At 48.0% G+C, this 27049-nt stretch overlaps 13 protein-coding genes across 14 annotated transcripts; 7 read left to right on the top strand and 6 right to left on the bottom strand.

Annotated features, from left to right (window-relative positions):
- Window positions 1-1477: 1477 nt before the first annotated feature.
- FVEG_10993 (hypothetical protein) lies at window positions 1478-1603 on the top strand (the record flags this gene model as incomplete). Its single annotated transcript, XM_018900155.1, has 1 exon — window positions 1478-1603. The coding sequence occupies one exon, from the start codon at window positions 1478-1480 to the stop codon at window positions 1601-1603; it is 126 nt and encodes a 41-aa protein (XP_018758389.1).
- An 8-nt stretch (window positions 1604-1611) lies between these two features.
- On the top strand, window positions 1612-1905 carry FVEG_10992 (hypothetical protein; the record flags this gene model as incomplete). The annotated part of the gene is made up of 2 exons (XM_018900154.1): window positions 1612-1700; window positions 1770-1905. 2 exons carry the CDS (start codon window positions 1612-1614, stop codon window positions 1903-1905), a joined length of 225 nt encoding a protein of 74 aa, XP_018758388.1.
- A 2095-nt stretch (window positions 1906-4000) lies between these two features.
- Window positions 4001-5591, bottom strand: FVEG_10991 (hypothetical protein; the record flags this gene model as incomplete). The annotated part of the gene is made up of 2 exons (XM_018900153.1): window positions 4001-4942; window positions 5121-5591. 2 exons carry the CDS (start codon window positions 5589-5591, stop codon window positions 4001-4003), a joined length of 1413 nt encoding a protein of 470 aa, XP_018758387.1.
- A 743-nt stretch (window positions 5592-6334) lies between these two features.
- On the top strand, window positions 6335-7897 carry FVEG_10990 (hypothetical protein; the record flags this gene model as incomplete). Its single annotated transcript, XM_018900152.1, has 1 exon — window positions 6335-7897. The coding sequence occupies one exon, from the start codon at window positions 6335-6337 to the stop codon at window positions 7895-7897; it is 1563 nt and encodes a 520-aa protein (XP_018758386.1).
- Window positions 7898-7992: 95 nt separating this feature from the next.
- Window positions 7993-9106, bottom strand: FVEG_10989 (myo-inositol 2-dehydrogenase; the record flags this gene model as incomplete). The annotated part of the gene is made up of 2 exons (XM_018900151.1): window positions 7993-8733; window positions 8780-9106. The coding sequence occupies 2 exons, from the start codon at window positions 9104-9106 to the stop codon at window positions 7993-7995; spliced, it is 1068 nt and encodes a 355-aa protein (XP_018758385.1).
- A 538-nt stretch (window positions 9107-9644) lies between these two features.
- On the bottom strand, window positions 9645-10838 carry FVEG_16946 (hypothetical protein; the record flags this gene model as incomplete). Its single annotated transcript, XM_018906182.1, has 3 exons — window positions 9645-9881; window positions 9932-10038; window positions 10085-10838. 3 exons carry the CDS (start codon window positions 10836-10838, stop codon window positions 9645-9647), a joined length of 1098 nt encoding a protein of 365 aa, XP_018758384.1.
- Window positions 10839-11282: 444 nt separating this feature from the next.
- FVEG_16945 (hypothetical protein) lies at window positions 11283-11548 on the bottom strand (the record flags this gene model as incomplete). The annotated part of the gene is made up of 2 exons (XM_018906181.1): window positions 11283-11462; window positions 11525-11548. 2 exons carry the CDS (start codon window positions 11546-11548, stop codon window positions 11283-11285), a joined length of 204 nt encoding a protein of 67 aa, XP_018758383.1.
- A 471-nt stretch (window positions 11549-12019) lies between these two features.
- FVEG_10988 (hypothetical protein) lies at window positions 12020-13920 on the top strand (the record flags this gene model as incomplete). Its single annotated transcript, XM_018900150.1, has 5 exons — window positions 12020-12125; window positions 12214-12589; window positions 12659-12791; window positions 12843-13623; window positions 13670-13920. 5 exons carry the CDS (start codon window positions 12020-12022, stop codon window positions 13918-13920), a joined length of 1647 nt encoding a protein of 548 aa, XP_018758382.1.
- A 927-nt stretch (window positions 13921-14847) lies between these two features.
- On the top strand, window positions 14848-16778 carry FVEG_16944 (hypothetical protein; the record flags this gene model as incomplete). The annotated part of the gene is made up of 3 exons (XM_018906180.1): window positions 14848-15481; window positions 15559-15807; window positions 15865-16778. The coding sequence occupies 3 exons, from the start codon at window positions 14848-14850 to the stop codon at window positions 16776-16778; spliced, it is 1797 nt and encodes a 598-aa protein (XP_018758381.1).
- Window positions 16779-19666: 2888 nt separating this feature from the next.
- FVEG_16943 (hypothetical protein) lies at window positions 19667-20452 on the top strand (the record flags this gene model as incomplete). Its single annotated transcript, XM_018906179.1, has 3 exons — window positions 19667-19819; window positions 19940-20026; window positions 20075-20452. The coding sequence occupies 3 exons, from the start codon at window positions 19667-19669 to the stop codon at window positions 20450-20452; spliced, it is 618 nt and encodes a 205-aa protein (XP_018758380.1).
- A 365-nt stretch (window positions 20453-20817) lies between these two features.
- FVEG_10987 (hypothetical protein) lies at window positions 20818-23615 on the bottom strand. 2 transcript variants are annotated; one of them, XM_018900148.1, is made up of 3 exons: window positions 23387-23615; window positions 21626-23343; window positions 20818-21571 (listed from the first exon to the last, which is right to left on the bottom strand). In XM_018900148.1, the coding sequence occupies exons 1-3, from the start codon at window positions 23578-23580 to the stop codon at window positions 21336-21338; spliced, it is 2148 nt and encodes a 715-aa protein (XP_018758378.1). In that variant the 5' UTR covers window positions 23581-23615; the 3' UTR covers window positions 20818-21335. The 2 variants fall into 2 exon arrangements, with proteins under 2 accessions (XP_018758378.1, XP_018758379.1); XM_018900149.1 differs by having other exon boundaries at window positions 21626-23615.
- A 305-nt stretch (window positions 23616-23920) lies between these two features.
- On the top strand, window positions 23921-25684 carry FVEG_10986 (hypothetical protein). The gene has a single exon (XM_018900147.1). The coding sequence runs from the start codon at window positions 24057-24059 to the stop codon at window positions 25629-25631; it is 1575 nt and encodes a 524-aa protein (XP_018758377.1). The 5' UTR covers window positions 23921-24056; the 3' UTR covers window positions 25632-25684.
- A 63-nt stretch (window positions 25685-25747) lies between these two features.
- Window positions 25748-26997, bottom strand: FVEG_10985 (hypothetical protein; the record flags this gene model as incomplete). Its single annotated transcript, XM_018900146.1, has 2 exons — window positions 25748-26450; window positions 26504-26997. The coding sequence occupies 2 exons, from the start codon at window positions 26995-26997 to the stop codon at window positions 25748-25750; spliced, it is 1197 nt and encodes a 398-aa protein (XP_018758376.1).
- Window positions 26998-27049: the final 52 nt, after the last annotated feature.

Genomic DNA, 27049 nt, shown 5'->3' with positions numbered 1-27049 from the left:
GCGTGGCTCTTTACGGACGTGTTGCCTTTGCAGTGTTGTGCACAAACAGCTGCCGAAATGGTTGAAGAGAGACACACGAGGGCCTGACCAAGGTTGGTAATATTACAACGAGCTTGCATCTTTGTGGCAGGAACGCCTCGTGTCTGCTGAGACCTTTAGGGTGGCCGGCAGCGCGATGGTAGCCTGGACGGAAAAGGTCATCCATCACGTTTGTCTTCTCCGCAGCTGACCTCCCACAAGCCTATGATACTGCTTAGATCAACAAATGCCCTAGCTTCCATTGGTGCGGGGACCTCGCCAAAGTTTCATGACTCAGACTGGCGATACACACTTATCACCGCCACCAACAGAGGTACTTGTTGGATTTCCGAAGTGGCTCTACGTGTACTTACTTCTTGGCCTGGTCGAAGCTTTGAAACACTTGTAATTTGGTCAAGGCGACCGGATGCGTTCAGTAGTGTTGTTTACGCCACGATTGCAAGTTGGCCTGCTTGAGTGGGGAGGAAATGGGAGTGGCAGTACGTACAGACTTTTGTGTGATGCTACGCGTTGGTTTCGCGGAGAAGGACACAGTCCATGTTGAGAGTTTGGGCCATTCCCCCCCTTTTTTCGTGCTCTAGACAGAAACGGCGGTTGTGACTTTAGATGATGTCGATGTCAAGAAGTATTTGCTAAGATGAACTCAAAAAGCCGACCGACAAAAGTAAAAACTTGTGGATCAATGAAAGAGCATGATGGAAGGTGTTGAGACGGTTGCAGCCTGGAATCATGACGCGTTTGCATTCCAGTGCCATCGGCCATGTCCGTTTAGCGCTTCAGCTACCAGTGACTACCCCTCCCGCCCTTGACTGCCTCCTCCAGCAACGTGTTGAAGTGCACTTTCGACGTGGAATTGATTCGAGTTTCTCGAATTCATCAGTAAATACAGGTGAAATATCGCTGTCTACTCTGGCCCTAATAGAGATCAATCTCGTGCATAGGGGACGTGTGCCACTCCGAGTTCTACAGTCTGTAAGTATGCGGACCTCAATTCGACAAGCTTACATTTACTAACTGCCCAAGGCTCCTGAGAAATTCCTTCGTCCGATCTCAAAATGCGATTGCTGTTACGAGTCTCGGACCTGACTCTTTCGATGCCATGTGTCTGAAGCGGGACACCCCATACCGCCGCTGAACACTCCTTCGTTGAAGCCTTCTGCCCGCCTTCGTCAATTCATTGTTGATGTCGAACGGACGACGCGAATCCATCAGCATGAAAGATAGCATGGAAGGCTGTATCACCTCTGATGCAGGCCTCAACGTCAAGTCGCCTCGTCGTCGATGCCACACCGAGTACACCAACTTCTCCCACACGAACGTATCATCTTGAGAGAGTCAATTGAGACCATTCTTAGACTTCATCTCATCTTGGAGCAAATACATGGCGATTGAGGGACAAGAGCTTGTCGGAATTGCGCGCCGGTAACATTGGTGATAAATGCCTTCTCCTTTCTCATCGCAGACCCTGCTTCAAGTTCGAATCTCCTACCGCCACGCCTTTGTCGACTCGTCGGATTATCAAGACAGGGCGTCAGCCATGAAGTATGGTATCGCCGAAGACTAGGCTACGAGATGCCGCCTTTGCGTTACCGTACAGATTGTCCACATGAGCCTGACGACGTCTTGAATGTAAGGTCTGGAGGCTTGAACAAGCCGAGAAGGTAGTCCCATGATTCATTGATTGGACCCTCAGATGCCACCAGCAAAGTGTTTACTGACTTTTAAAGAAGCATCGCGACTCAAATTCCGGCCTCGTGGCTACCCAGAGCCTTCATCCCGATGATGCTCACCAGTTTCAAACCAAGAAGGCGACGTCGAACACCGTCAAGTATCCGAGACTACGTAGCTTCCACAGCCAAACACTGAACCCGTATGCGTCTCGAAACACTCTGTTCCACGACAGAGGCATTCAAGCTCTTGTCGGCAGTTGGAAACTTTCCATCGTAGTCTTTCCATGCACTGAGAGCCTCGCCGGCAACTTTGTGAGGTCCATTTGACCAAGATTGTGCGACAACACACTGCGTACTTATCTGGGAGGCAATGGATCGAGTTGGCCCCATCGAATCATTGTCGCCCTCCTAGCACCTCAAATTGAATGTATGTCCATCCCATTTGTCCAAAAGTCCATCAGTCCTCCTCCATTTCTCCCATCGCGCCAAGAGAGTTATGCCAGAAGCTCTCAGGGGCAGTAAGGAATGTCTTCTCAAACTGAAGCCTGGATAAACAGGTCTTGGGCTCGCTCATCGTTCACGGCAAGGACCTGTAGCGACAACCTGCGATGAGGCCATCTAGAAAGGTAGATCTAGAGTTGACTGGCTTTATATTGTCATGATGTCTTCACTAGTTCTTAATCGATAAGCTCATAGAGGATCCGAAGTCCCCCCCAGCCTTACTGAAGCCAAGGCCAATTCCCCCTATTGCAAATCCTTTATTGACAACCTCGCCAGGTCTTCATCCCTCGTGGAGACGTTGTATGCTAGGCTGTTGGCTTTCTATATACCATGTCTTTCTATCTGACCCCCGACCTGCCGCCACAGGGTTCCTCCGTCACATTCTATGAATCCTCCTTTTTCAAGCATAGTCAGGAGCACCCAACCTTCATACTCCTTCGCCAAGCCCGATTGTGTTCCGCACCCACGCGCCGAGTGCATGAGGTGAAGTCAGCCAGCTGTGTTCAAAGAGCTTGGACTTGTCGTGAAACACATTGACAACTCAAACGCCGGTATCAGGGAGGAACGGTGCCTTTGGGCCATTCACCACTTGTTACCTGAAGTTCCAGTTCCGAGATCTACGGCTGAACACAAGAAACCGGCATCACATTCCTCTATATAGAACATATTGATGGAATCATTCTACGTGATCGTTGGGGCACTCTAAGCGCTATCGAGAAGGATAGCGTCTGTGAAAAGCTTAGGTCGATGGTCACCGAATGTCTCATCTCCACCTAGCTGCTGATGATCCATTCATCGGTAGGTATCCCAACTCACACTTCCTCCCAGACATAAGCGGTGCTCAGGTAACATCGACCGCGGGAACGTGAGAGACATGATCTTTACCGACACAAACTTCCCACCCGCTGGCGTTTTTTCTTCAGCAGCTGAATTTCACGACTGTATGTCGAGCATGTTCAAATGGCCAACGACGGCTGATGATCCACATCTTGATCCTACTAGTATCACAGAGCCTTACTGAGAGATGCTACCAGACGATTGTCACATCCACTTCACGCACGGCAGATCTACATAATGGTGTCCAAAGATTCGCTTTGCCGTGTACTGGCGATTATTGACTGGGAACAGTCCGGCTGGTACCCCGCCTATTGGGAGCTTTGCAAAGCCGAACTGACTACTGAACCCCAGTCACAGTGGCAAGTTGTTTATTCAGGCAAGATTTTAGATGAGCCAGATTTGCGCTTAGACCTTCTACTCTTACGTCCGCTTATTTACTCCTTAGTGTAATGCCCCTAACACAAACAATTGCTGCTTTGTACTTGGTGTGCAGGGAGATGTGCCGTTATAGCTTGACTAGCGGCTAGTCAATTCATCATTGAGCTCTTAATACATCCTTCATGGGTCGCACTGAATTTCCCATTCAGTCATCGTCACGAATAGTCGCGATGAGTGGCGTTCCATGATCAAGTCTAAGCCCTGTATTGAACTCTCCCTTTGTCACCAACAATGCAATACTTATCAGAGGTTATCTTTCATTACGTGGAATTCTTCAAGCTAATGTAAATCTAAGGAAGAGAACTGCCAAGTCTGAACCGGATAGTTTGTCTGGCTGGCAGTTGAGCAATGCCTCCTCATGTCCATTACTATCGATGTCTTGAATGGCGCCCCATTCACAGCTAAACCTTTTCAGTATTTATATATTAACATTAGTATTTGAAACTATTAGGATATTTAAAAAGTGTAGAGACTAGTTAAAGAGGGGTATTAAAGCCTGGTGGTCTCTGATTAAATCAGTTACGGCGTATAAAGAACTTGCTAAACTCGGCGTTACTCTCAAGCCTTTCCAAAGTACCACTATCGTATTGCAGAATCAGCTCCAGACCCCGACTCTCATTATGAGGAGGTGGCAGAATAATGCAACGGCCGTCAGGTTTACCCTCAGTATCCCCAACAGTAACGCGGAATGCAGAAGGATACCCAAGATGACGCCCGAAATAAATGTCGTTGTATCTATGCGCTTGAAGACAGACTATGAGCATGTCCGGTCCCGGGTATCGGTCGACATTCCAGGTCAAGGAAGTAGTTTTGGGCATTTGATTGAGCAGCCCAACGAGACGCCTTACTGCCTTGTCGTTGACAGCAGCAATGGCTCGCTGGATACTACTCGCCAGCTTACCATAAATCTTTTGTCCGTCTTCTCCATTGTGTAGAGAAGCAACAGACACTCTGGCGACCGCGTTCGGCTCCGCAAAATTCCCCCAATAGTTGGACGGGAGTGGCGAACTTTCCATTCGTTCTCTAGCGTCAACAGTGATTGATAGCTTTGCCTCTGGGTATCGATGATGATCTATCTGCCTGGCCATGACAACGTGGCGCCAGAGGAAAGCACAGATAGCTTCGGTCGTGCTCAGCTTAGTATTGGCAGCACCTTTCAGGACATGATTCTTGAGCAGCGAGAGGTTCTCGGCAGAGATGAAGAATATGCCATGTTCAACCGACTGTACCTCGGTAGCTTCGTAGTTTGTTGGGTTCAAGAAAGTGCAAGAGGTCTCTGTGAGCTTCCAATCAGGAAATTCTTCTAGAGTCACGCCTTGTTCACCCTCAACGACCGAGCTTCGATCAAGAGGCGTGATTGGCATGGTTCGGAGGCCGAGTCCTTTGGTAATGGAAGCCAGGTGCATGCCTAATGTCTTGTGCAAGATAAAGTTGCAGACGCCATCGCCCGCCACATGCTGCATATCAGTCAGTGTTTGTAAAGGAAAAGTCGGACCACTAGGCTTGTGTTGCACAAGTCGCATTGCAGGCGGTCGTGTAACAAGGAGCAAAAGGTATATCCCACAGGTAACGTGGACTCACATGAAGACAAGTCCCGAGTATAAGGCCCCCAGAAATAAAGTTACACTGAAGTACCAGCGCCGGAATACTGGCTCCCGGAACTAGCTTTGCCGATGTGCCGAAGATAATGTGTCTCGGTATATCAAGCGGAAAATAAGCCCTTTCAAGTTGGTGGAACGTACCGAACTTCCATAAAGCCCGAAGTTCGGGTGCCGTGTAATCCTTGTAGTTGAGTCTGGCGCCTTGGTTGCTATCGAATAGAAGCTCAACCTCCTCCCGATCGTTATCGGTGGGCCGTCGCACGGAACATGCAAGTTCTGGGATGCCAATGATCGTGTTGACTAAGGCCCGTTCAAACAGATGAAAGATATATCTCTTGTCCGCATTCTGTGACACACGGAAATACAGACATGATGAGATGTAGTCCCTCGGAGCGATTTGGTCGATTGCTGAGAGTTTGACTATCTTTCCATGCGCGTTTGGCTGTGGTTGAACAGTAGTAGAGGTCAAGTAGGCGGATGGGGTGAATGGAACGTCAGTGAACATGGCGAGGATGCTGCTTTAGCGATGTTAAGCTTGATAAATGCGGATGTGCAAGAAGAATTAGTCTGGAAAGAAGTCATTGATGTGCCAGACAGATGATGGATAAATCAAATGAGACCTGATGCATTGTCTAAGACTCTTTAGATGCTGCCAGATTTGTAGGAATCCGAATGATTTCGTATTAAGCTTTGACCAACACATGTTTCAGACGATATGCCGCACGGTACTTGAGTCTTGTTTGTCTGACACGTTCCGACTAGCTGCAGATCCTTATACGAAGGGAGTTATGATCGTCAATTTTGGCCCGAGCCATGTCGTATCTGTTGTGCCTCATAGACGATATCGCTGAGACATAATTCGGCAATGAGATGTGACAAAAGAGCGGTCCGAGCCACAGCTGTGCAGGGTTTAAATTTCATTCCGAGGCCTGGAATTGTAACCTAAGAAACACTAAACGGTAGATGATCTACCTCTTATCGTATGCTCAACATTTTCGCGGTCTTTACCATCTTAAGTTTAGATTGCGAAAATAAGAAGGGTGTTATAGTAAAGCTGAAACGGAGGTCAAAGTCTGGTTGATATCATGGAGCGGGATTGGAGGGAGAAGCGTAATTGCTTTCACGTGGCTGGCCCGATATCTTACAAAATGATAACCAGTGTTCTCTGGGAACAGTCACTTATCTCTTTAAATAATCAGAAGTAACTTCACCAAATCACAGTCTGCAAACAGAAACAACGAATCAACCATGTCCGATTCATGGATCGAACCAGCGGGCCCTCTACAGCCATCCATCGTGAAGTGCTCAGCCCTTGACAACCTCACTGCTTCAGTGTATCCTTCACCTACACACTTCTTTCCTCTACGACCGGGAACAGACCCTCGGCAGCTCTACGAAGACTGCAAACAAGGCCTCTCTCGATGTATCTACGAGCATCCGCACCTCGCAGGCATTATCAGAAAGGAAGAAACTGGACGTTACGCCCTTGAGATTCGAGATGCACCGCATGCTGGCACAAACTTCTGGTATCGAGATCATCGCCGGGATTCAGATGTACCTTCTTACAACGAGCTCAAGATTAATGGGTGGCCCTTTGGCGATGGCGAAGAAGATGGTCTTGGCAAGCTCCGACCAGAGGACTTTCCCTGCGTCCACGATGGCGACCCTGTAATCGCACCTCAGTTTAATGTCCTGAAGGGCGGTATTGTCTTGACCATGTCGATTACGCACGTGATAGGTGACCTGGTCCAGTTTATGGACTTTCTCAGGTCTTGGTCACAGAATACGAGTGCGATAGCAACTGCTAGACTCAATGGTCAGCCTGTACCTCCACTCCCGCAGCAAATATCGGCGGCCCTGATAGATCGCTCCCTCTTGACACCTGACGTGGGTATAGAGGAGGATCTTGACAAGCTCGCAGCCCGTGCGAGGAAGCTTCACCATCTCGACATGCTTGACCCTCGATCTCCAGAACAAGTTGCGGACAAAGTGTCAAACCTCTTCACAAAAGCACGTCTGACAAATGACGATCTAGTGAGGTTTACAGAAGATGAACTTCGCACTCTGTCTTGTTCTGTCTGGACCTTTTCACAGTCTTCAATAAAGCAGCTTCAGCGCATGATCCAAGAGGTCTTGCCCAACGGCTCAAAAGTGTCGTCCACAGATTGCTTGACCTCTTTCGCATGGAACCGACTCTTTGGCGCCAAATATGCTCCAGGATTATCAGGCCGTGATCCTCTACCCGAGACTAGCAAGATTGTCTTTGCTGGGAGCATTCGTCGCCGGTTGACGCCTCCTCTACCCAACAACTACATGCCTGCCTGCGTGGATTTGTTTCCAGTGTCTGTGAGCACCAGCGACTTCATCTCACCTGACACCAAAACTCTGGCTCATGCAGCAATGGCAATTCGCCACAGCAATAATGCTTGGAGCGAGGAAACCTTTCGAGAGATGCTCGGGATAGCCCATTCACATCCTGTCAACCCGGGCCTGATACCTAAAGGACCCATCGATGCACTTGTGACGGACCATACACGAGCAAGTGCAGCTATGCTGTCAAGTTGGGGCCCCGAGCTTGGTTCTTGTGAGGCCTTTAGAGAGCCGTATCTTGGTAGAATCCCTCCTCATGGGGAGATCACTCTCTTACCCCGATGGAATAATGGGAATGTGGAGGTAATGTTTGCTGGAGAGGCTATTGTGATGGAGCGGTTGAGAAGAGATCGGCTTATGAGTCAGATGGCCACTTGTCAGTTTGTCATGGGTGATCCTAGGTTTCAGGCGACTCGTGGGAAATATGTCTCAAAGCTATAGTAGAGACAGCAATAGCCATTCCAGATCTTGTCCCAGTGTACCTAAGATATTCTAAAATAATAATAGTATAGTAAAGTTACTCTAAAGCCAGAGCATTATAATTGAGCTCTATTGACCTCGTTACCGCCTTCGTCAAAATGAATCTTATTCCCCATAATCATAGACCGTTGTAAAGCCGCACCAATGCGCACAGCCGTCACTGCTGATTCTAGCTCAACAGGTACCGGCTTGTCATCAAGCACGCACTCGGTAAATTCGACGGCTTCTCTTGTGAACGCTGCCTGGAACCGCCCCCAATAGTTTTGAGGAAGCTCATGCCTGATACCTTCTTGTCCATAAATCCGAACATGGTTCTCAACCGGGATCAAGTTCACAGACAGCTTACCCTTTGTCCCGATAATCTCTGTCGTATCCTCTTGGCCAGCAGCCATCATGCGCGAGGCATACAAATATGCGATGCGGCCATCGTAAAATTCGACAATGCCCACAGCATTATCCCTATCATCATACTGTCGTAGATCTGGTTCCACGGCCGTGATCCCTACAGCGTGGACTGATCGGACTTTGGACTCTTGACCAAAAAACCAAAGAGCCAGGTCAATATCGTGAATACTGCAATCAACGAATATGCCACCAGAGAACTGAGCATATGCGACAAAGAAGCCCGAGGGATCCAGCACGTCGCATGTCTGGCTCCTAAGAACAGACGGGCGGCCAATCAAGCCTGACCTTGTTTTCTTGTAGGCGTCGCGGTATGAAGCATCGAAACGGCGGGAAAAGCCACACATGACTTTGAGGTCGGGGCGGGTAGCAGCGGCGTCAACAACAGATTGAGACTGAACTGTCAGCATCATGCGAAGCCCGTCACAGGGAAACACTCACAATCTCGACCGTTGTGCTAAGGGGCTTCTCACACAATACGTGCTTGCCCGCGGCAATAGCGGCATTTGTCTGTTCAGCATGTACCGCAGTGGCAGAGGCGACGCAAACTGCATCCAAGCCCACATGGGCTATCATGTCAGAGTAGCTCTCGTATATAGCTACACCGTCAGGGGCGAGGTTCTCAGTAGCCCAATCCCTCTCGGCAGCATCTGGGCTACTGACAGCGACTAGAACAGCTCGCGGGACATTCTGATGGAAGTTCAGGGCATGTCGCTTGCCCATTCTTCCAAGACCAGCGACTCCAACTTGAAGCTTGCGAGGTGCCATTGCATTGAGTGTAGCGAGGTTAGTGAAGAAGTGAAGAAATTGTAAGAAGTAGATGAAGGAGAAGAAGTGGGATAGTGCCAACCACGGCTTTCTTAATTATTATATACACCCTGACGCTTAATTGAATGTCTCCATATTGATGGCAAAACTGGGCAAAAGCTGTATTTTCTTGTCTTGGACTGTTCATACTGGATAAGGCACTTACCAGTGCGTACTTTGACGCGAGACATGGTGGAGTAGAGCATTCGGAGGCTTTGAGCCTGAGTTCCCTGTTGATACGGGGTAATTTGCCCCGATACAGACCATGCGGATAAACGTTCCGAGTGGAGCTCCACAGTATTTCAGACCGCCGCATACTACACTACACTATGGGTCCATAGACATGGAGGATCAATCGCGTTCCCATTTACTCAGACATTTATATAGTATCGAAATTAAATAGCTATGTAAATCGCTTAATTTCTGGCCTTTTAGTCACTGTATTTAAGACTATTTGAGCACATACACTAATTACAGATGGCCTAAGCTCTTTTCAGCATCAAGAATCCACCCAGCCCCATGCTCTCTTTAAATGGTCTTGTGCTGATGCAGTGGGCCACGAATGAGTATTCTGGGTCAGCATCAATACATCCAGTAACGCTTCTTGTTCCCGTCTCTCGGTGAATCGATCGCCACACGCCGTCACTCCCATGCAGGCTGTGAAGGTGGCGGGTCTTGTGGAGGGATTTGAGAGAGCTATCCCGCAAAGTTCTCGGATTTGGGTCCGGATATCGTCCTACATCAGTCAGAATACACTGCTATGGAAGATTATGTATCTCAACCTACGTCGATTTGCTTCCGAGCTAGCTGAGCCGATGGTCCAATTCGTGGTACTCGGTCATCATGGCACATGAGGAGAATACGAGCAAATATGCTATGGACTTGGCCTATAACTGATGTTTATTAGCAGACCTCCTCCAATCAAAATCTGTAGCATACCGACGGCGTGGTTTAGATAAATGATGTGTGGAAAAGCCTCGCCCAAGGCCTCGTCAGAAGCACTATAGGCAACAGGCAGCCAGGACACCGGCCGGGCTCGTAGCCAAGCTTGGTCATAGTCAACTAGTTTTTGATAGTGGTGTCTGTTTGGACCGTTATTTCCAAAGCAGTAATTTATGACATCTGCGCTGTGGACAATAATGCGGTTTGCCCATGTATCATCATCGGCTTCAGAGAGGGACCGGTCCATGAATCCGTGGTCGAGCCTGATTTTTACAGGCCGTTGACTCGCAAAGCTCATCGTTACCTCTTGCCTCATGCCAATCCAGAACGAGGCTAAACGAAGGCTGCTCGGGGTCGTTGTAGAGTCACAAGTGTTCATAAATAGCTGTATTCCTAACAGATGACCTTCGTGATCAGTGCCTATAAGGGGCACGTCGAGTTCCTCGAGAGTGCGTAGAAGAATAGTCGCTGCCAGTAGATTGTCGTCGTTCAGGGCGGAGGAGTCGTTTGAGATTGTTGCCAAGTGCCTGAGACATGCTTGATGGTACCGATCGGAGGCGTAAGGGTCATATTGTGCGTTGAGGCTGAGATGTCTGGAGGATAAGGCGAAGATAGCATTAAGAAGGGTCGGACAAGATGCTGCTCGAGGGGGCACAATGTTGGCAAAGTGCCGTCTGGAATCGCAAAGATCGAACTGTGAGAGATCAATAAGGCACGTCAACCCAGACAAAAGATGTAATGGCGCACCCATGTACACATATAGTTTAAATAGTATTGCATCAATCTCACTTCATGGTTTTCCATTAAGGGGTAGGGTACTGCTCCTACGTTGGCCAATCCCAGTGTTGAACCGTGTGGTATTGGGCCATAATTGCGACGACTGTCTCTGCTTACTGCACTGTCTCCATCTCCTCCACCGATCTCAGCCGTACGAGTGTGAGACGCGGGAGAGGCGTTATACCCAAAATCCGTAAGTTGTTCATTATGAGATTGAAGCGTGTTACCATCAACTTGCTGCCAGTGGCTTTGACTCTCCGAGTCTGATAGATAATAACCTTCAACATCAGGTGTCTCATCCACGAATCGTACTTGGCGGCTCGTAAGTAAAACCCTGGATGAAAATGATTTACCTACATCGTCTTGAGCAAGGGACCCAAACTTGATTTGGGGATGACCTGTGGTGGATCTCAGCCTTCTAATCCTCGCGATGATACGCAATAGCTGTTGGGGAGACATACGTAGTTGAGTGCTTGAAGCGAAAAACGGGCGCTGTGTCGCAAACCTTGCCCATCGAAACGCATCGAAGGCATGTCTGTGTACCTCCTCCAGGAACTTGTGGACCCCAGACGCATTTGAGATGCTGTTTCTTGCAGGCCTAATGATGGTCAGAGTGGCAAGTGGCATTCGGCATGGTTACCGATATTTCATTTCACTTACAAGACATGCCGTAGCTGTGTTCATTTTCTCCGGAAATGATGTTTGATGCAAATTCATCTCGAGGGGCAGGTTGCCCCGATTATATGACCTTGCTCCAAAGGCAAAAAAAAGCCGAACAGTCGGGGCTATACTCCGTTTTTGCTTCTGAAGGTGAAAGATTCCGTTGCTCTAACCTAGATAGGCTTAACTCTCCAGGGTAACGGATCCTTGGCCGGGCCATTTTCTGATGCTTGTTAGAGGAAGACATGTCCCACTGTTACCCCAAGACTCTACAGACCTGACTCGTGCTTCCCCACGAATTACCCCGTGTTTAATCCATGTCACTGACGAGATCGAAAGTAACCCGCCTTCATTCGTTGGTTGTCCATGATCAATCGAAAGTCGCAGAGTAGACCGAGATTTTGGACTATAATAGATCACAATCTCCCCTTGAGCATCACCAGAGATTATTCATGCTCATCTTCATTCAGAGTCTACTTCCAGTACCTTCTCAAAATGGACAAGCAACTCCATCCCGTCAAAAACAAGCTTGACGAGTGCGGTGCCACGACTGAGGAGCACGTTGGAATCAACACTTCTTTCGAACCATATGGTCCTTCCGGTGAGTTACTATTCCCTGCTTGGCTTTGACACATTATTGTGATGGCGCACGTTGCGAGTAAATGAGCTTTGATAAGCTGACAAACTAGGATTCCGCGGCCTCTTCTCATCTCCCTACGTCGCTGCCTGCGCTGCCTTTTCGGCGATCGGTGGACTTCTCTTTGGCTATGATCAAGGCGTCATTTCCGTGACGCTTGTAATGGATCATTTCCTCGATCGATTCCCCGAAGTGTCGGATGATGCTCCTGGCGCGGGCTTCAAAAAGGGCCTCATGACCGCCATGATCACGCTCGGGGCATTTATAGGTGCCATCAACCAGGGTTGGATCTCTGACTGGATATCCAGAAAGCGTTCCCTGATGGTTGCTGTTGTGGTATTCACGATTGGATCAACTCTCCAGACCGCGGCTATCAACTATGCAATGCTAGTTGTAGGGCGCTTTATCGGTGGCATTGGTATTGGACAGTAAGTACAGCTTGGAAATTTCCTCATCCAACACTCCATAAACCTTGGCATTGACCATGCATCTGTTAGGCTATCCATGGTGGTGCCTCTCTACATTGCAGAGATTTCTCCACCTGAGATCCGGGGTGCTTTACTCGTCTTCGAAGAACTGTCGATTGTTATAGGAATTGTTGTTGCATTCTGGATAACTTACGGGACAAAGGTAAACCAACATCCACTCCTCACGCACCGCTATAAACTCATCCACTCCTAGGGAATTCCCACCCACTGGTCTTGGCAGCTTCCGTTCCTCCTTCAAATCCTCCCCGGCCTGCTATTGGGATTCGGCGCTATTTTTCTACCATACTCCCCTCGATGGCTCGCCTCTAAAGACCGCGAGGCAGAAGCCTTATCCAGCCTCGCCAAGCTTCGCGCCCTTCCCGAATCCGACCCACGAGTTCAAAGCGAATGGATGGACATTATCGCCGAGGCCCGATTCCAAGCAAGTGTTCTCCGCGAACGACACCCTGATCTCACTCAAAGGACAGACGTGGTTGGAAAGATGCGACTTGAGTTTGTCAGCTGGGGAGATTGCTTCAAGTCAGGCTGCAGACGTCGAACTCTTGTTGGTGCAGGCCTTATGTTCTTCCAGCAGTTCACTGGAATCAACGCTCTCATCTATTATTCGCCAACACTGTTCGGAACTATGGGCCTCGACTTTGACATGCAACTCATCATGTCGGGAGTACTCAACGTGACACAGTTGATTGGTGTTCTGTCGAGCTTATGGACCATGGACCGTTTCGGCCGCCGGGGTATCCTCCTTTGGGGTAGCTTCCTAATGTTTGTGCCACATCTCATCATAGCTGTCTTGGTGGGCAAGTTCTCGAATGACTGGCCTAGTTATACTGCCGAAGGCTGGACAAGTGTCGCTTTTCTTCTTTTTTACATGTTTGCCTTTGGTGCCTCTTGGGGCCCTGTTCCTTGGGCCATGCCAGCAGAAGTCTTTCCATCATCTCTCAGAGCAAAGGGCGTGGCAATCTCCACCTGTTCAAGTAAGTCTCTCATCTCTGTCAAGTGCCAAGCCACTAAACTCGTTAGACTGGATCAACAACTTCATTATTGGCCTCATCACGCCACCTCTTGTTCGCGAAACAGGCTTCGGCGCCTACATCTTCTTTGCCGTCTTCTGTCTTCTGTCCTTCGTCTGGGTCTGGTTTAGTGTGCCTGAGACTAACGGGAAGTCTCTTGAGGAAATGGATAGCGTTTTCAAGGACCGGACTGGAGTGGCAGACATTGCCAAGAAGGATCGTATCCTCACCGAGGTTTATAATGAGCGACAAAGCCGCTGATGATAGATATGTAGTAAATTTGAAAGTTCTCTAATCTGAACTTCATGCTTCCTTGCCAATTTCCTCGAAACCGGATATAATTAACTGTGTGAGATTCTGAGAGGGTCGCAGAGGCTAAGCATAATTCCAGTAATTCGTGTGCAACCACTCAACCCCGAGTCGTCCACCCTCGTATTGACGTCGAATAAACTGCTGCATACTACTCACTAAGCCACTAGCTCAGGGGGCCGCTGGGTTGTGATGGCTGCATGAGCTACATGACTGTACAGCACAACCATGCTAATCACCATGGATTGCTGTGGCAAGCTGTTCTCCGTCAAGTTTGCCACAAGAAAAGTCGATATATGCGGAAACGGTTTTGCCAAAATCATAGGAACCGAGTGTCTAATGTATTTCGCGATGAGCACCCAATTATTCATCACAAAGGAGGCACATCGAGTCGATTATCAGGTGGCTTAAGGGACTGAAGGATTCTTACCCTGGACGCAAAATCGAGCTATCGGACCGACAGGCCAGCCACTGACAATCAGTTGCTTATTAGTCTACTGACTATACCTAAAAGGAACGGCACCAAGCCAAGTTGGTCTTTCAGCTCGCCGCCACAAACGGCATCAAGGAGATCACAGACTTCTGCAGAACTAGCGTTCCAATGAAGACTCTTACTTCGATTTCCCCAGACATGTGATGTCCCGTCGTGGTCTGGTTCCTGCAAAGGTCAGGGGAAATCCGGGGAAGTCAATCCGGGGAAATGAGCTGTGGCTTCCAGTAATGGCTGTATCAGGCCTAAAGTCAAATCCTGCCAAGTTTGAGAGGAGTTATATAATACAATGCGTGTTCCATCCAGTACGAGGTAAACCATGTAACGTTCAAGGCTGTCCCTAATGCATCTTTGTCTCTTTATACCCCGCTGCCCGGTTCCCTGAAACAATGTTTGGGTCAAATGCCAATCCTAGCAAAGATGAGGTCGTACTCATATCCATGACGTCTAAGGGCGTTTCTTCTCATCACGAGTCAGGTGTCGACAATACTCCCTTAGAAGATCTTGCGCGTCAGCCCTCATATGTTTGCTCCAACACCCTTGACAGTCCAATATGGCTGCCCCGCCGATCAACAAGCCCGGGAGGTGTCGGCGCACGTATTCATCGCGGCTTGGCAAGCGAGAAAGAGATGACTCTGCTTAGCTGTTGCCGACACTTCCCCAAGGCGATTATGTGGTCTTTTCTTCTCTTCCTTACCGTTGTCATGGAGGCATACGATAAGTCACTTATCTCCGGCTTCCTTGCTTTTCCGTCCTTCAGGCGCAGGTACGGTGAACCCAGGCTACCGCTTACTGACGCCGTTAGGGAGCAAGACTATGAGATCTCGCCCTTGTGGCAGATGGGTCTTCAAAACGCTGCCGTCGGTTGCGAGATCATAGGCCTTCTTGCCCATGGTTATATCTCATATGTGATTGGATACCGCAAGATGATGATCGTCGCGCTTGTGTGGATGTGTCTTGCAGTATTCCCGGCTGTCTTCGCACACAACATCGCTCTATTACTTGCCTCCCAAGCTCTCTGTGGTAAGTTAGTGCTCGCCTATCGATCTCATACGGTATGCATACCCTATTGTCCGAGAAACTAACGGGTTATTCCAAAGGTTTGTCGTGGGGTGTGATTCAAACTTTAGCAGCGACCTATGCTGCTGAAGTCGTACCCTCAGTCATCCGTGCAGCTATCCTCAGTAATGTCAATATGTGCTGGCTTATTGGCCAGCTCATGGGCACTGGAATACTGCGAGCGCTTATCAAGAATGCATCAGATTGGTCGTATCGCCTACCATTTGCCCTGCAATGGGCATGGGCGGTTCCATTGCTGTTCCTCATCTACTTCGCCCCCGAAAGTCCCTGTAAGACTCTCCCTACGTGACACATCTTCTGTCCTTATATTTATTTGTCAACTATAGGGTGGTTAGTCCGACATGAGAAACTAGCAGAAGCTCGACATTCATTGCAGAGACTCACGAGCAACAAACACATCGACATCGAGGATACAATCGCTATTATGCAGCATATTGATTCGACAGAGAAGAAATTAGGATACGGTGGTTCGAACTTCCTAGATCTCTTCAGAGGTTGCAACCTCCGAAGGACCGAAGTGTGCTGCATGACCTGGTCTTGCCAAGCTCTATGCGGTGCCACCTTAACCGGATATGCTCCATACTTTCTAGAACAAGCAGGCTTCGAATCCTCCAAGTCATTCACTCTAGCTACCGGAATGTATGGTCTCGGCATTTTAGGCGGCATGATATCATGGATATTGCTTTCTACAATCGGACGGCGAAAGCTTTACTTGGCCGGCTTGGTGGCTGCGTTGCTCATTCTCACTACAGGCGGCACCTTGTCAATCGTCTTGGCCGACCACTCATCGTTAAATTGGGCGCTTGGGTCCTTGATCATCCTAATGACCTTTACTTACAACATGTCTATTGGTCCGGCTTGCTATGTCATCGTGGCCGAGATACCATCAACAAGGCTTCGGATCAAGACCATTGCCCTCGCAAGGATTGTTTATAATATATTCACTATCGTGAATAACTTTGTTGCGCCTCAGCTTTTGAACCCATCTGCATGGGACCTGGGTGGTAAGTCTTGTCTAGTGTATGCGGCTACATCTTTCCTTTGTCTTATATGGTGCTATTTTCGGCTTCCGGAAACAAAGAAGCTATCCTACTTGGAATTGGATATTCTTTTCGATAAAGGTGCTCCTACGGCCAAATTCAAGGAACTACAAGATAGACTTGCCAATTCGGCGTATATCTCTGTGTCAAAGGCAGAGCGGGTCAGGAATGCTTGGCATGGCTGGCTGGCTTATTCCTAGTAGAAAGTCAACTTGTATACTTAGCAGTTTGAGTCAATTTTAAATGGACAGTTGCAGTGTTCGTAATGCTAATGCTTGTAATCTCGGGACTGTTATGCTTAGAAAAGAGAGGTAGAAGATTTATTATTTTCTAATATATATACGCATACACATACAGTCTCCACGACTCTTTGCCACTCTTGTGAGTTTGTCTTATTTAAAATATCAGGTTTAGCTTACCAATAGTCAAGGTTCTAGTACTCGTCGCGAATAAGATAGGCAATACAGCCTCGGGGTCACAATCAGGCTTTTTCCTATATCATGTAAATCTTAAATTGTCTCTGTACTGATTTTCTTTTTTAAGTTTTATTACTTATGCTAGGGGCTTTGCGCTTTCGGTATTAAGTCCCTGTAGGTATAGTTATCCCAGTTGGGTCTTTGCCTATCCTTAATGTAACTCCATCATCATTAGTAAACTGAGTCTCTTACTAAGGAGGGTTAGTAAAGGGGGGGTCAGGAGTAGGGTAGCGGACCCCCTGCTGACAACAGTAGTCGTACAAATAGTATTCCTCTCGGCACTCTTAGCAAGATCCCACCTTTCGATTTCCTCTTACGGCTCCGAGGTAATATTACTGCAACGGCTGCAGAAACATACGCGAATAATCGTTATACACATAGTAGCATAAGTCGTTATTAGGAGAGGAGAAAGCAGATTTAGTGGCAATTGTAGAGAGTATTATTTAAGAAGGCTGTAGGTTATTGTCAATAGGGGAACAGTAGAATGTTGACTTTTTAAGAAGGAAAGAAAGTAAAGATAATTCTGGGAATGTTATGCTGATATACAGTACTTACATTAAGTTGCTACTGTTATTCTGAGATAAGGATAGAAATTTTCACTGTCAGAGAATACAGTAGACACTCACTGCTAAATGAAACATTGAACACTCGCTCATTAGATCATTTACATAGGCTGCCAGTAAGATGTTGATTCAGAAGCTATAGAGGAAGAGGAATTACTGTTGGAGCGAACATTTATATGTTCAAACTAAGGTACGGGGCATTACTTCGTGTATACGGATAACCCAAAACGAGCTGCGCTTGGCCTTTAGCTGTGGACAGTGTTGGTAGTGTTGACCAGTGTAACTGTCGTCAAGGTCATCAGTTTATATATCATTGATCAGTCATTCATGAAGCTGCGACTTTGCTTTGCAATTCTTCTTAAGTATTATATACATAGCGGCAACTGGGCTCAAGAACCCCCAGTCCTGGCATATATCTCTATATCTTTTCACTCCTGTCACTCTATATTGTCTTGGCTAGCCAAAACATTACTGTTTCTTTTTGCTTGGAGTCCCATCAAGCCGTTTCTTATCTTTTGTGTCTGAGAGCGCCAACTCTAAAAGCAAGACCCTCTATCGCTGCCGCATTCACAAAAACATGACCCAAGGTCACAATGGAAGCCGCTGCCATCAAAACGCCGGATTTACTGCATTGATTGCCCCATTGAAGGTTGCTGTGCCCTCTTTGGCCATGCTCAATACGCATTCAACAAGCCTCTGAACTAAGAAGAAAATCCACATGGTTATATAAATAGCTTTTTCTTCCTGACTTAACATGAACATTTGTCCTAAGTAGAATATATATCATTATAAGTTAAAGGGTTCAGTTTTACTGATGGTCCTATAGAGGGGTTGAGATAAGCCCATACATGCTTTTGAGATTGACAGTCCACTCAAACAAAGCACCATAAGCAAATTTGCTCAGGCGCGGGATTTTTCAAGCGTTCATCGCATTAATTGATCGTCAAGGCTTATGGAATCTCAGGGAGATATATCAAGCCAACACACTGAAAAATTCCAATTGACTTCAGGTTTAAACACCCAAGGTATCAGCGCTTGCAAAAACACTCATAAGCCCGCTGACGTCCAGATGACTGGGCTACAGTAACTCCAACACACTTTTCTTCAAGTTGCGGTATACTAGATCTTGGCCATCTTCATGGGCAACATGGCTGCGCCAAGACCGCCACCGCCGCCACTAGCACCGACACTTCGGCACCTACAATTTGCACCAGTCTACCGGTAGACAGGCGTTGATCAAATAACTCCTTAGGCACTATAGCATATGCTAACCGTGAAGAGTCAATGATGGAACTATCTTGGTCTTGACTGATAATGGCGCGGTCAAAGAATTGAGGTTGTGAACTGGTTCTCCCTTTCTCATCCACGGCAGCCACAGCTTTTACCGGTAGGTATTGTCACCATGCCGTAGAAATCGGAAACTCCAGTAAGTCTTTTTTAATTTCCATCCAAACTATTGGGTTCACCTTAGGTAAAGTCACTCACTTTTCGGCACGCTACGTGCCGTTAGTGTCATCCAGACTTTGGTCGAGAAACTCTAATGCTCCACCGTTTCAATAGCGTGTATCTTAAACCTCTATTTGGTATCCAATCCCGATGCCCAGTTCTCAGGGTTGCCCCACATCCGCCTGTCAACTTTCAAGAGAGAATCTCGTTTCACTAAAGGTGCACGATAGATAGTAAGGTTATGAGTCTGTCGTAACGTTGAGGATCTCCCAGAGTTGGGCTAGCATTCATGACTGCCAACTGCGTAGAATATTGAAATGGACTTCCGCAGAGGGCTGGATGGTAATGCCTCAACGGCATGTTCTGAGATCCTCTAGTCTGGTCCCGAAACGTCGGTGGACACTAGGCGTTCTAGCTCACGGTAGCCTGTATGTAATCTTACGCAGCAACGGAATTTGATCTAACCTTCTATGAGAACGCCCAAACTTTAACCCCTCCATCAAACATAAGTATATATACTTCCCTCAAATGCAAGACCCTTTTTCAATTTTAATCATTCACGGGGCTTGGCCAGCTAGACTCAACTAAAGCTGACCTCAAATCATGTCAGCTGAACCCACGCGGGTGCCGTTGGCTCTAGGCATTATTATACCTCTGGTATGCCTCACCTTTGTCGTTGTGAGTCTCCGTATCTACACACGTGCGATTATTATAAAAAATATTGGCGTCGATGATTATTGGGCTATTGTCTCCTTCGTAAGTTGAGAATGCCCCAGTCTTAGTGCTTCTTGCTGAAGCTGAATGTAGATACTATTCTTTGCCTGTGCCTTTGACATTCTGTGGGGTAAATTCATTTGTCTCGTTCCCGTATGGCAGTTAATTAATGTATGGTCAGGAATCAACTATGGTTTCGGAAGACGCATGTCATTCCTTACCAGTGAGCAGCGATCCAACTTCATGAAAGTCTGTACCCAAGATTCTAGATATTCAGGGAGCTAACAAGCCTGTCAGGTTCTCTATATCTCGATTATTCTCTATAACTTCACAATCAGCGCTATTAAAATGACCTTTCTAGCACAGTACTATCGAGCCTTTGCGACGCAAGGTACCAAGAAGATCCTCATAATTTCTATAGGGATAGTTTCGACTTGGAGCATATCACAGATCTTTGTCGTTCTATTCCTTTGTCAGCCAATGGCGGCCTTCTGGGATAAGAGCATTGATGGCAAATGTTTGCCGAATAACCCCCAATGGTATATCAATGCTGCAGGGAATATCGCAACAGATGTTTTGATCATTCTACTTCCTATGCCTTTCTTGATCAGACTCAATATTCCATCTCGCCAACGATACGCTCTGGTGGCTATTTTCTGCCTGGGTTTCTTGTAGGTTTCTGTACTGCAACATACTAATTTAGTCTAATTCGAAGCGTAGTACTTGTGCGATTTCCGGTATCCGAATCCATGTGCTGGACCTGCCGGAGGACTGCTCCTGGACCAACGTTATAACAGCATCTTTGTCCATCGCAGAGCTCAGCTGTGGATTGCTCTGCGCCTGTCTACCTACCCTCCGACCTCTCATATCGCGTTTCCTTCCTAAAGTCTCTAGTTCTGGACAAGCCTCGAGAAATTACGCCACAAACAATAGATGGAGCATGCCACCGGCCACATGAATCGCGGCTGGAGCTTGAGTATGGTTTCCGTAATCGGAAGCGGAAGCCATTCAGATCTCCGATTATCACTCCAGTAGAAAGACTAGGCCGGGGCTCAGTGCGAGCTATGTTGCGATTGAATTTTCGAAGACTGAGTAGCTTAACAAGTGGAAATCGCAAATCTTGAACCTATTTTTTGCAGAACGACATAAAGCTTTTTTTCTACAATGGCACAACTTCCTCTCTGAAAAGCCTGCTAGGCATAATTGCCAGGACACTCCTTGATAGCCATGCCAACTGGATCAGTCAGACGGCTTGTAACACCTGCTGCATCGTTGTATTGCCCATATCATTCGTGCCAGCCTCCAACAGGACTACGTTTGGATGCTGGCCGAGAGATATGTCTGCAAAGTTCGATATCTGGGTAATTGTAACTCCGTTGTGGCCCTCGTTATTCGGGTCACTCATTGCGCTGGCCTTGACGGAACCAATCTTGTGCACTTTATATATCTCTTGTTTGGTTAGGTAGTCGTACGAGAAGCCCCTGTGCCCGGTCCTAGCAGAGCTCATGAAGCCGTTGGTCCTAAAGCCTCCACGAGCGAGTATAAGAAGGGCTAGACACTACCGCCATGATTGATAGAGTGACTGATTATTGCTGACAGCTGACGACACTTCATCCAGGGACGGAGTTGAGACATTAATCCAGCCGAACAAGGGATCGATTGGGAGACCGTACTCAAAGTCTCCCATGTGGAACATATCGGAACCAGCGTTGGACCAGTCAGCAACCGAAAACGTGCTCTGAATAGTATCCAAGTCAAACGACGCATCGGCATGTTCAAGAGCGTTCGAGTCTTCTGCATGGAGGTTAATGTTATACAAGTAACCACAAGGCAGGGCTTTGGACATACCTGTCATCAAACTCAGCCGATTAGCCTCAATTAAACGCCTGATACTCTTTGCAGGCTTCGCAACACCCGGGTTCGCCGTGCATAGTTCATCCAGACACTCTAGACTAGACTTGAGCAAGGTTAAATGGTCACGCGTCTGGCTTTGAGAAGCTGCATTACGGACGTGGATTGTGCACGCCACATATACCGTGTATGCGAGAATGTAAGGAGCCCCATTAAGCCCATAGGTTGACTTGTAGACTGAGGCTATACGGGTGATGCATCTGGCCGCAACAGTGCATCGCTCCCATGACCGTCCTGACGTGGCAGTGGATCGGAGATGATCATCTGAGATAAATGGCCGATGGACAAGAATGATGAGAGAGTGATAGACGTTATGAAGAACCATAATGTTAGGTGTTTGTACCGCGGTACCCGTGGACAACCATGGTTGGAAATCTAGCTCCGACGGTAACTTGTCTCGCCACTGCTGCAAAGCCTGCTCAATCTTTTGCAAATCGATCTGAGCATTTGAGAACGTGGCGCCAACCACATAGAATCGATTGATGATAGTCGTCATTATCTTGGAGAGGAGGCATAACTGCTGGAAAGTCGAAACGGAGTGTCTTGGGATTGCGTCGCCCATGTTTTCATCAAGTCTGGAGGATGAACCTGCAGCCAAGGCTGAAGGATAAAATGGCTCCATTTCCTCGTACAAGTCAAGGAACTCGCGAGATACTTGCGAGTCACGGAAATTGATAGCCACTGGACGACCCATATAGAGACTCTGAAGCTTATCGCAAACAAAAGCGCCCCAAAAGACCCGTCGTCGGATCTCAATCTCTTCGGGATCTTCCGTAGTCTGCTTGGGATCGAGATGAAGGCCGAGATCATAAACCATCCGTAGAGCGTATCCTGTATATAGCCAACCTTTTGAAGTCTCTCCGCGAGCGTTATACGTCGAACCCAGAAGAACAAGTCCAACGATTGTGGAGATATGTGGTCTTGTGAGCAGAGAGCCACTGCTCAGAAGCTCATCACAGCGCTTAAAAAAACGGCGGCCAGCACTCGATACATCATTTGGGTCGTCCCTGACGTCAGGTCGTGGAGAGAACTTGCTACAGCATGCGAATATAGCATTCAGCATGAAAGCAGAGCAGTACGGGCCAGAACATTCCAAGTCTCGCATGACAGCCGGCCGATATGTCAGCAGAAAAGTGTGATGTTGACGAGCCCAGTGCAAGTTCAGCAGATGGAGCGCAAGTTCGGTGGGCTCCCCAGCAATTGTGGCATGTCTGGTAAGACGGTGCTCAAGATGCCGCTGTAAAGCGGCATTGGCTATTAGTTCATTCTTGACATGCTCTGTTGTTGTAGATTGGCGGGATGATGGTGTTCCCTTGTCGTTCCTTGCAGGATTGTGAAGCGCAGACGATGGACCGAAGCTGTTTGTTGTGCCGGCATCATCGACCGATATAAAGTTGGCAATATTTAACTCGTCATCTGATGATACTATTGGCGTAGTGGAACCTCTATCAATAGGTTGACTTGTGTCCTTTCGTGATGAAGGCTCTTCAGCAGGGTCAGCAGTAGAGTCTAGCAAATTAACAGCCCCATCTTCATCAACAGCTGCGTTGAGTAGTTTCTCTCGATCCTCGGGACTGCTTCTCTTGAGAGTCAACAGGAACACTTTAAGAGTTGCCAGATCTCGTTGCAGTTTACCAATCTGAGAGAACGTAGGTCTGTCATTTATTAGAGAACGCAATTCGAAGCAGCATGACGTACCGTTTTCGTGGAGTTTCTCTCCGATAGATACATTCACGTTTCTGACTGACACAATTCCCACACTCAGGCTTCGCAGCATCGCAACGGATCTTCTTGGTCCGACAGGCTGTACATGCTTTTGCTAACGACTTCGGTTGTCGTTGACTAGGTCCATCGCCTGCGACCATTATCACGTCATTACCCGGAGAAGACATGATGCAGGGTCTCGCAAAAGAGTGGAGTAAAAATGGTATGATTGATATGATAAGATTGTTGCAGGAGGGCCCATCATGGACGGAGAGTTGCAGAATTGCTTTAAGCAGTGACTGTGGTTCGGAGAAGAAAGCTCCGAGAGGAATGTGGAGTCTTGTTTTTACCGAAGTAACCGAGACATCACTCGGAGAATCAGTCTCCGCGCTGTCTTTTCGCCTCTCCACTATCAGCCACATGCCACGAGAATAGGACCAATTGAAAGCAGCTGCGAAGTGGCTTGGCCGTTGAGTCGGAGGATGAATCCCCGCGTCTTGAGTGGCGTAATTGCGACAAACAGCATTCTCTTGAAGCATTGAAACAATTATATAAACTCTTCAAGTCAGCTTAATTCACAATCTTTTATCTCAACAATTACAGACCATCTCTTGGATATTATATTTATCCTCAATTCCCTATAAAAGTCACTCCTCACATTACCATGGCTCTTCCAAAGCAAGTCGATGTCCTCGTTGTAGGCAGTGGCAACGCCGGTTTTGCAGCCGCCCTCTCAGCAGCTCAGAACGGCGCAGGAAGCGTCCTTCTTATCGACAAGTGCCCCGAGAACTGGGTCGGTGGAAACTCATATTTCACCGCCGGCGCCTATCGAATTGCCCACAGCGGACTTAAAGATGTCTTGCCAATCGTCAACAACGTGTCCCGGGAACAAGCTGAGAAGATCGATCTTGCTCCTTATACCGAGAAAGACTTCCAGAATGACATGGACAGAGTCTGCATGGGACGCTCAGACCCTGAACTCTCAAAGAGCCTAATTCAGAACTCCAATGCTGCCATTAAGTGGCTTGCTGCGAATGGAATCCGATTCCAACTCTCCTTTAACAGGCAAGCATATGAAGTTGACGGTAGGATCAAGTTCTGGGGCGGCATGTGCATCAAGACCGAGGATGGAGGTAAGGGTCTTATTCAAGACTATCTTGCTGCCATCAAGAGGCACAATGTTCAGGTTTCGTGGTCAACTGGCCTCACAGGATTGAAGAAGCACTCTTCTGACGACGGTTACGACGTCGAAGTGTCTTTCAATGGCGTCAAGCGTACCTTGACCGCCGGTGCTGTAATCCTAGCTGCTGGCGGTTTCGAGTCGAATCCTCAGATGCGAAGTCAGTTCCTTGGCCCTGGCTGGGACTTGGCCATGGTTCGAGGCACACCCTACAATACTGGTGACGTTTTGAGCCTGGCTATCCAACAACTTGGCGCACAGTCGGTGGGCAACTGGTCAGGCTGCCATTCCGTTGCCTGGGACGCCAATGCAAACCCCAACACGGGCGATCGAGTAGCTTCCAACGAGTATACCAAGTCAGGATACCCCCTCGGGCTCATGCTCAACGTCGACGGCGAGCGATTTGTTGATGAAGGTGTTGATCTTCGAAACTACACCTATGCCAAGTTCGGCCGGGCCATCCTCCAACAACCCGAGCACCTCGCTTTCCAGGTCTGGGACTCCAGAACAAGCGGTTGGCTACGCGGAGAAGAGTATCGCGAGGAACGAGTCGAGCGCATCACTGCCGATACTCTGGAGGAGCTGGCCGACAAGTGCGCAGAACGCGGTCTTCGAAACAAGGCTGCTTTTATTGACACTGTTCTTGAGTACAACGAAGCAGTCTATGCTCACCGTCGCGAGAACCCCAATGTCAAGTGGGATCCTGCCATCAGAGATGGACTATCAACCCAGTCTTCGACGAAGAAGCTCGCTTTGGCCAAGTCCAACTGGGCTTTGCCTCTGGACAAGGGACCCTATGTAGCAGTCAAGGTCACATGTGGCGTCACCTTCACATTTGGTGGTGTCAAGGTTGATCCCCAAACTGCTCAATTGATCCATGGTGCAACTGGCAGTCCAGTGCCAAACGTGTATGTTGCAGGAGAGATGGTTGGAGGCCTATTTTACTCCAATTACCCTGGTGGAAGTGGCCTGACTTCAGGTGCTGTTTTTGGGGCCAAGGCTGGAAAGGAGGCTGCGAAATCTGTTGCTGGCGGCCGATCAATCTCAAGTCGCCTGTAGACTGATTTTACCATGTATGGATTTTATTAAAAGAACTTTAGAATGCTACATGCTTTTATTATTTCTTACACAAGTTCAACCAAAGACATGCATAACGATCAATGCCAAGTGTCTACCTACACAATCAGAAAGCTTACTTCAGGACTTCTCAGAATCTCTAGCCAATTCAGCCCATCGGGAGCATTGGCCCGCTGTCTCCAGATAAGCTCAAGTGTTTCCATTGCCGTATACAAAAAGCCCCATGGAAACAGACGTGACTGTCTTTTCATTCTATCCATTATCCACGCTTGCCGATCGCAATCACTCGTTTGAGCTCCAGCAATGAAAGTTGGCCAAAAGGATGTCTTGAAGTTGGGGTCCTCGTCAGTGATATGGCGGAGATGGAAGATCAGACCGTGCTCGAGATTCCGCTCCGTATTTTCCGCTAAGAATCTCCTGACAGAAGGAATGGCGTACATGATATATAGACAGCATGCCATCTGATGTGTATATCCCGTGTGTATCCGGCTTGAGATATCTGTTACCTGACGACCGAGAGGAACTTGCTGAATATCCCGAGACCACGTTTCGACGTTGAATGTCATGGCTTCCATAAATAGTTCAACGCCTCTCGCAGCCGTTCCATCTACATCATCGCTGTTGGCTGGCTGCCTTTGCAAGATTATCGCAGTGGACCACAGAATCTGGAGGATTTCAGCAGGACAGCAAATAAAACTGTTCCGGGCGGCATAGTGGATAGCAGATGAGGCGATCGTCGTGTTGAGAGCAAGAGAGGACTGTGGAATCTGGTCCATGAATGTCAAGGCGAATACATAAAAGCTGATACATCAGTTAGCATCCTCGCTATCTCGAGGGACAAGGATAAAGCTTACATATAACAATCTGATATGACAAAGTCCTTGAGCATCTCGCCCACGCTAGTGGCCGGCTGAGCATAGCTGAGCAACCAGCCAATTCCGTCCAGATGTGCCTTGGAGCCATGTTTCCCTGAATCGATCATATCAGCGGTTACAAGAAGCATAGCAGCTGTCAACACCATATCACGTCTATGGGTATCCAGGTCCTGGAAAGCCATGCGTAAAAGGTAAAGTGCCTTTTGTTTAGCCGCCAATGCATCAAGCATAGCTCTTCGAGATGGATCCCAGTTACCGACTTGATTCGATGTGGTGGGCGACTTGTCAGTATCTGGCCTTAGAACGTTCGACATATGTAGAGCCGCAGCAGTGATCATCGTGTATTGCAGGACGGGGCTGCAGAATCCCATGGGTAACAATCTTGGGAACGGGTTGTAGCCTGGCAGATCTATTGCCACAAGCTGAGGACAGAGGCCATTCGCAACTGGGTATTTGTAGTCAGCAAAGAACATGGAAAGACCAACCGGGAACGACGAACAGTATGATAAATAATAACGATCGCTT

The sequence above is a fragment of the Fusarium verticillioides genome, chromosome 9, assembly GCF_000149555.1.
Source record: "Fusarium verticillioides 7600 chromosome 9, whole genome shotgun sequence".
Classification (NCBI taxonomy): domain Eukaryota; kingdom Fungi; phylum Ascomycota; class Sordariomycetes; order Hypocreales; family Nectriaceae; genus Fusarium; species Fusarium verticillioides.
The sequence above is the reverse complement of the archived record's forward strand: the minus strand, read 5'-3'. Positions and strand labels throughout refer to the sequence as shown.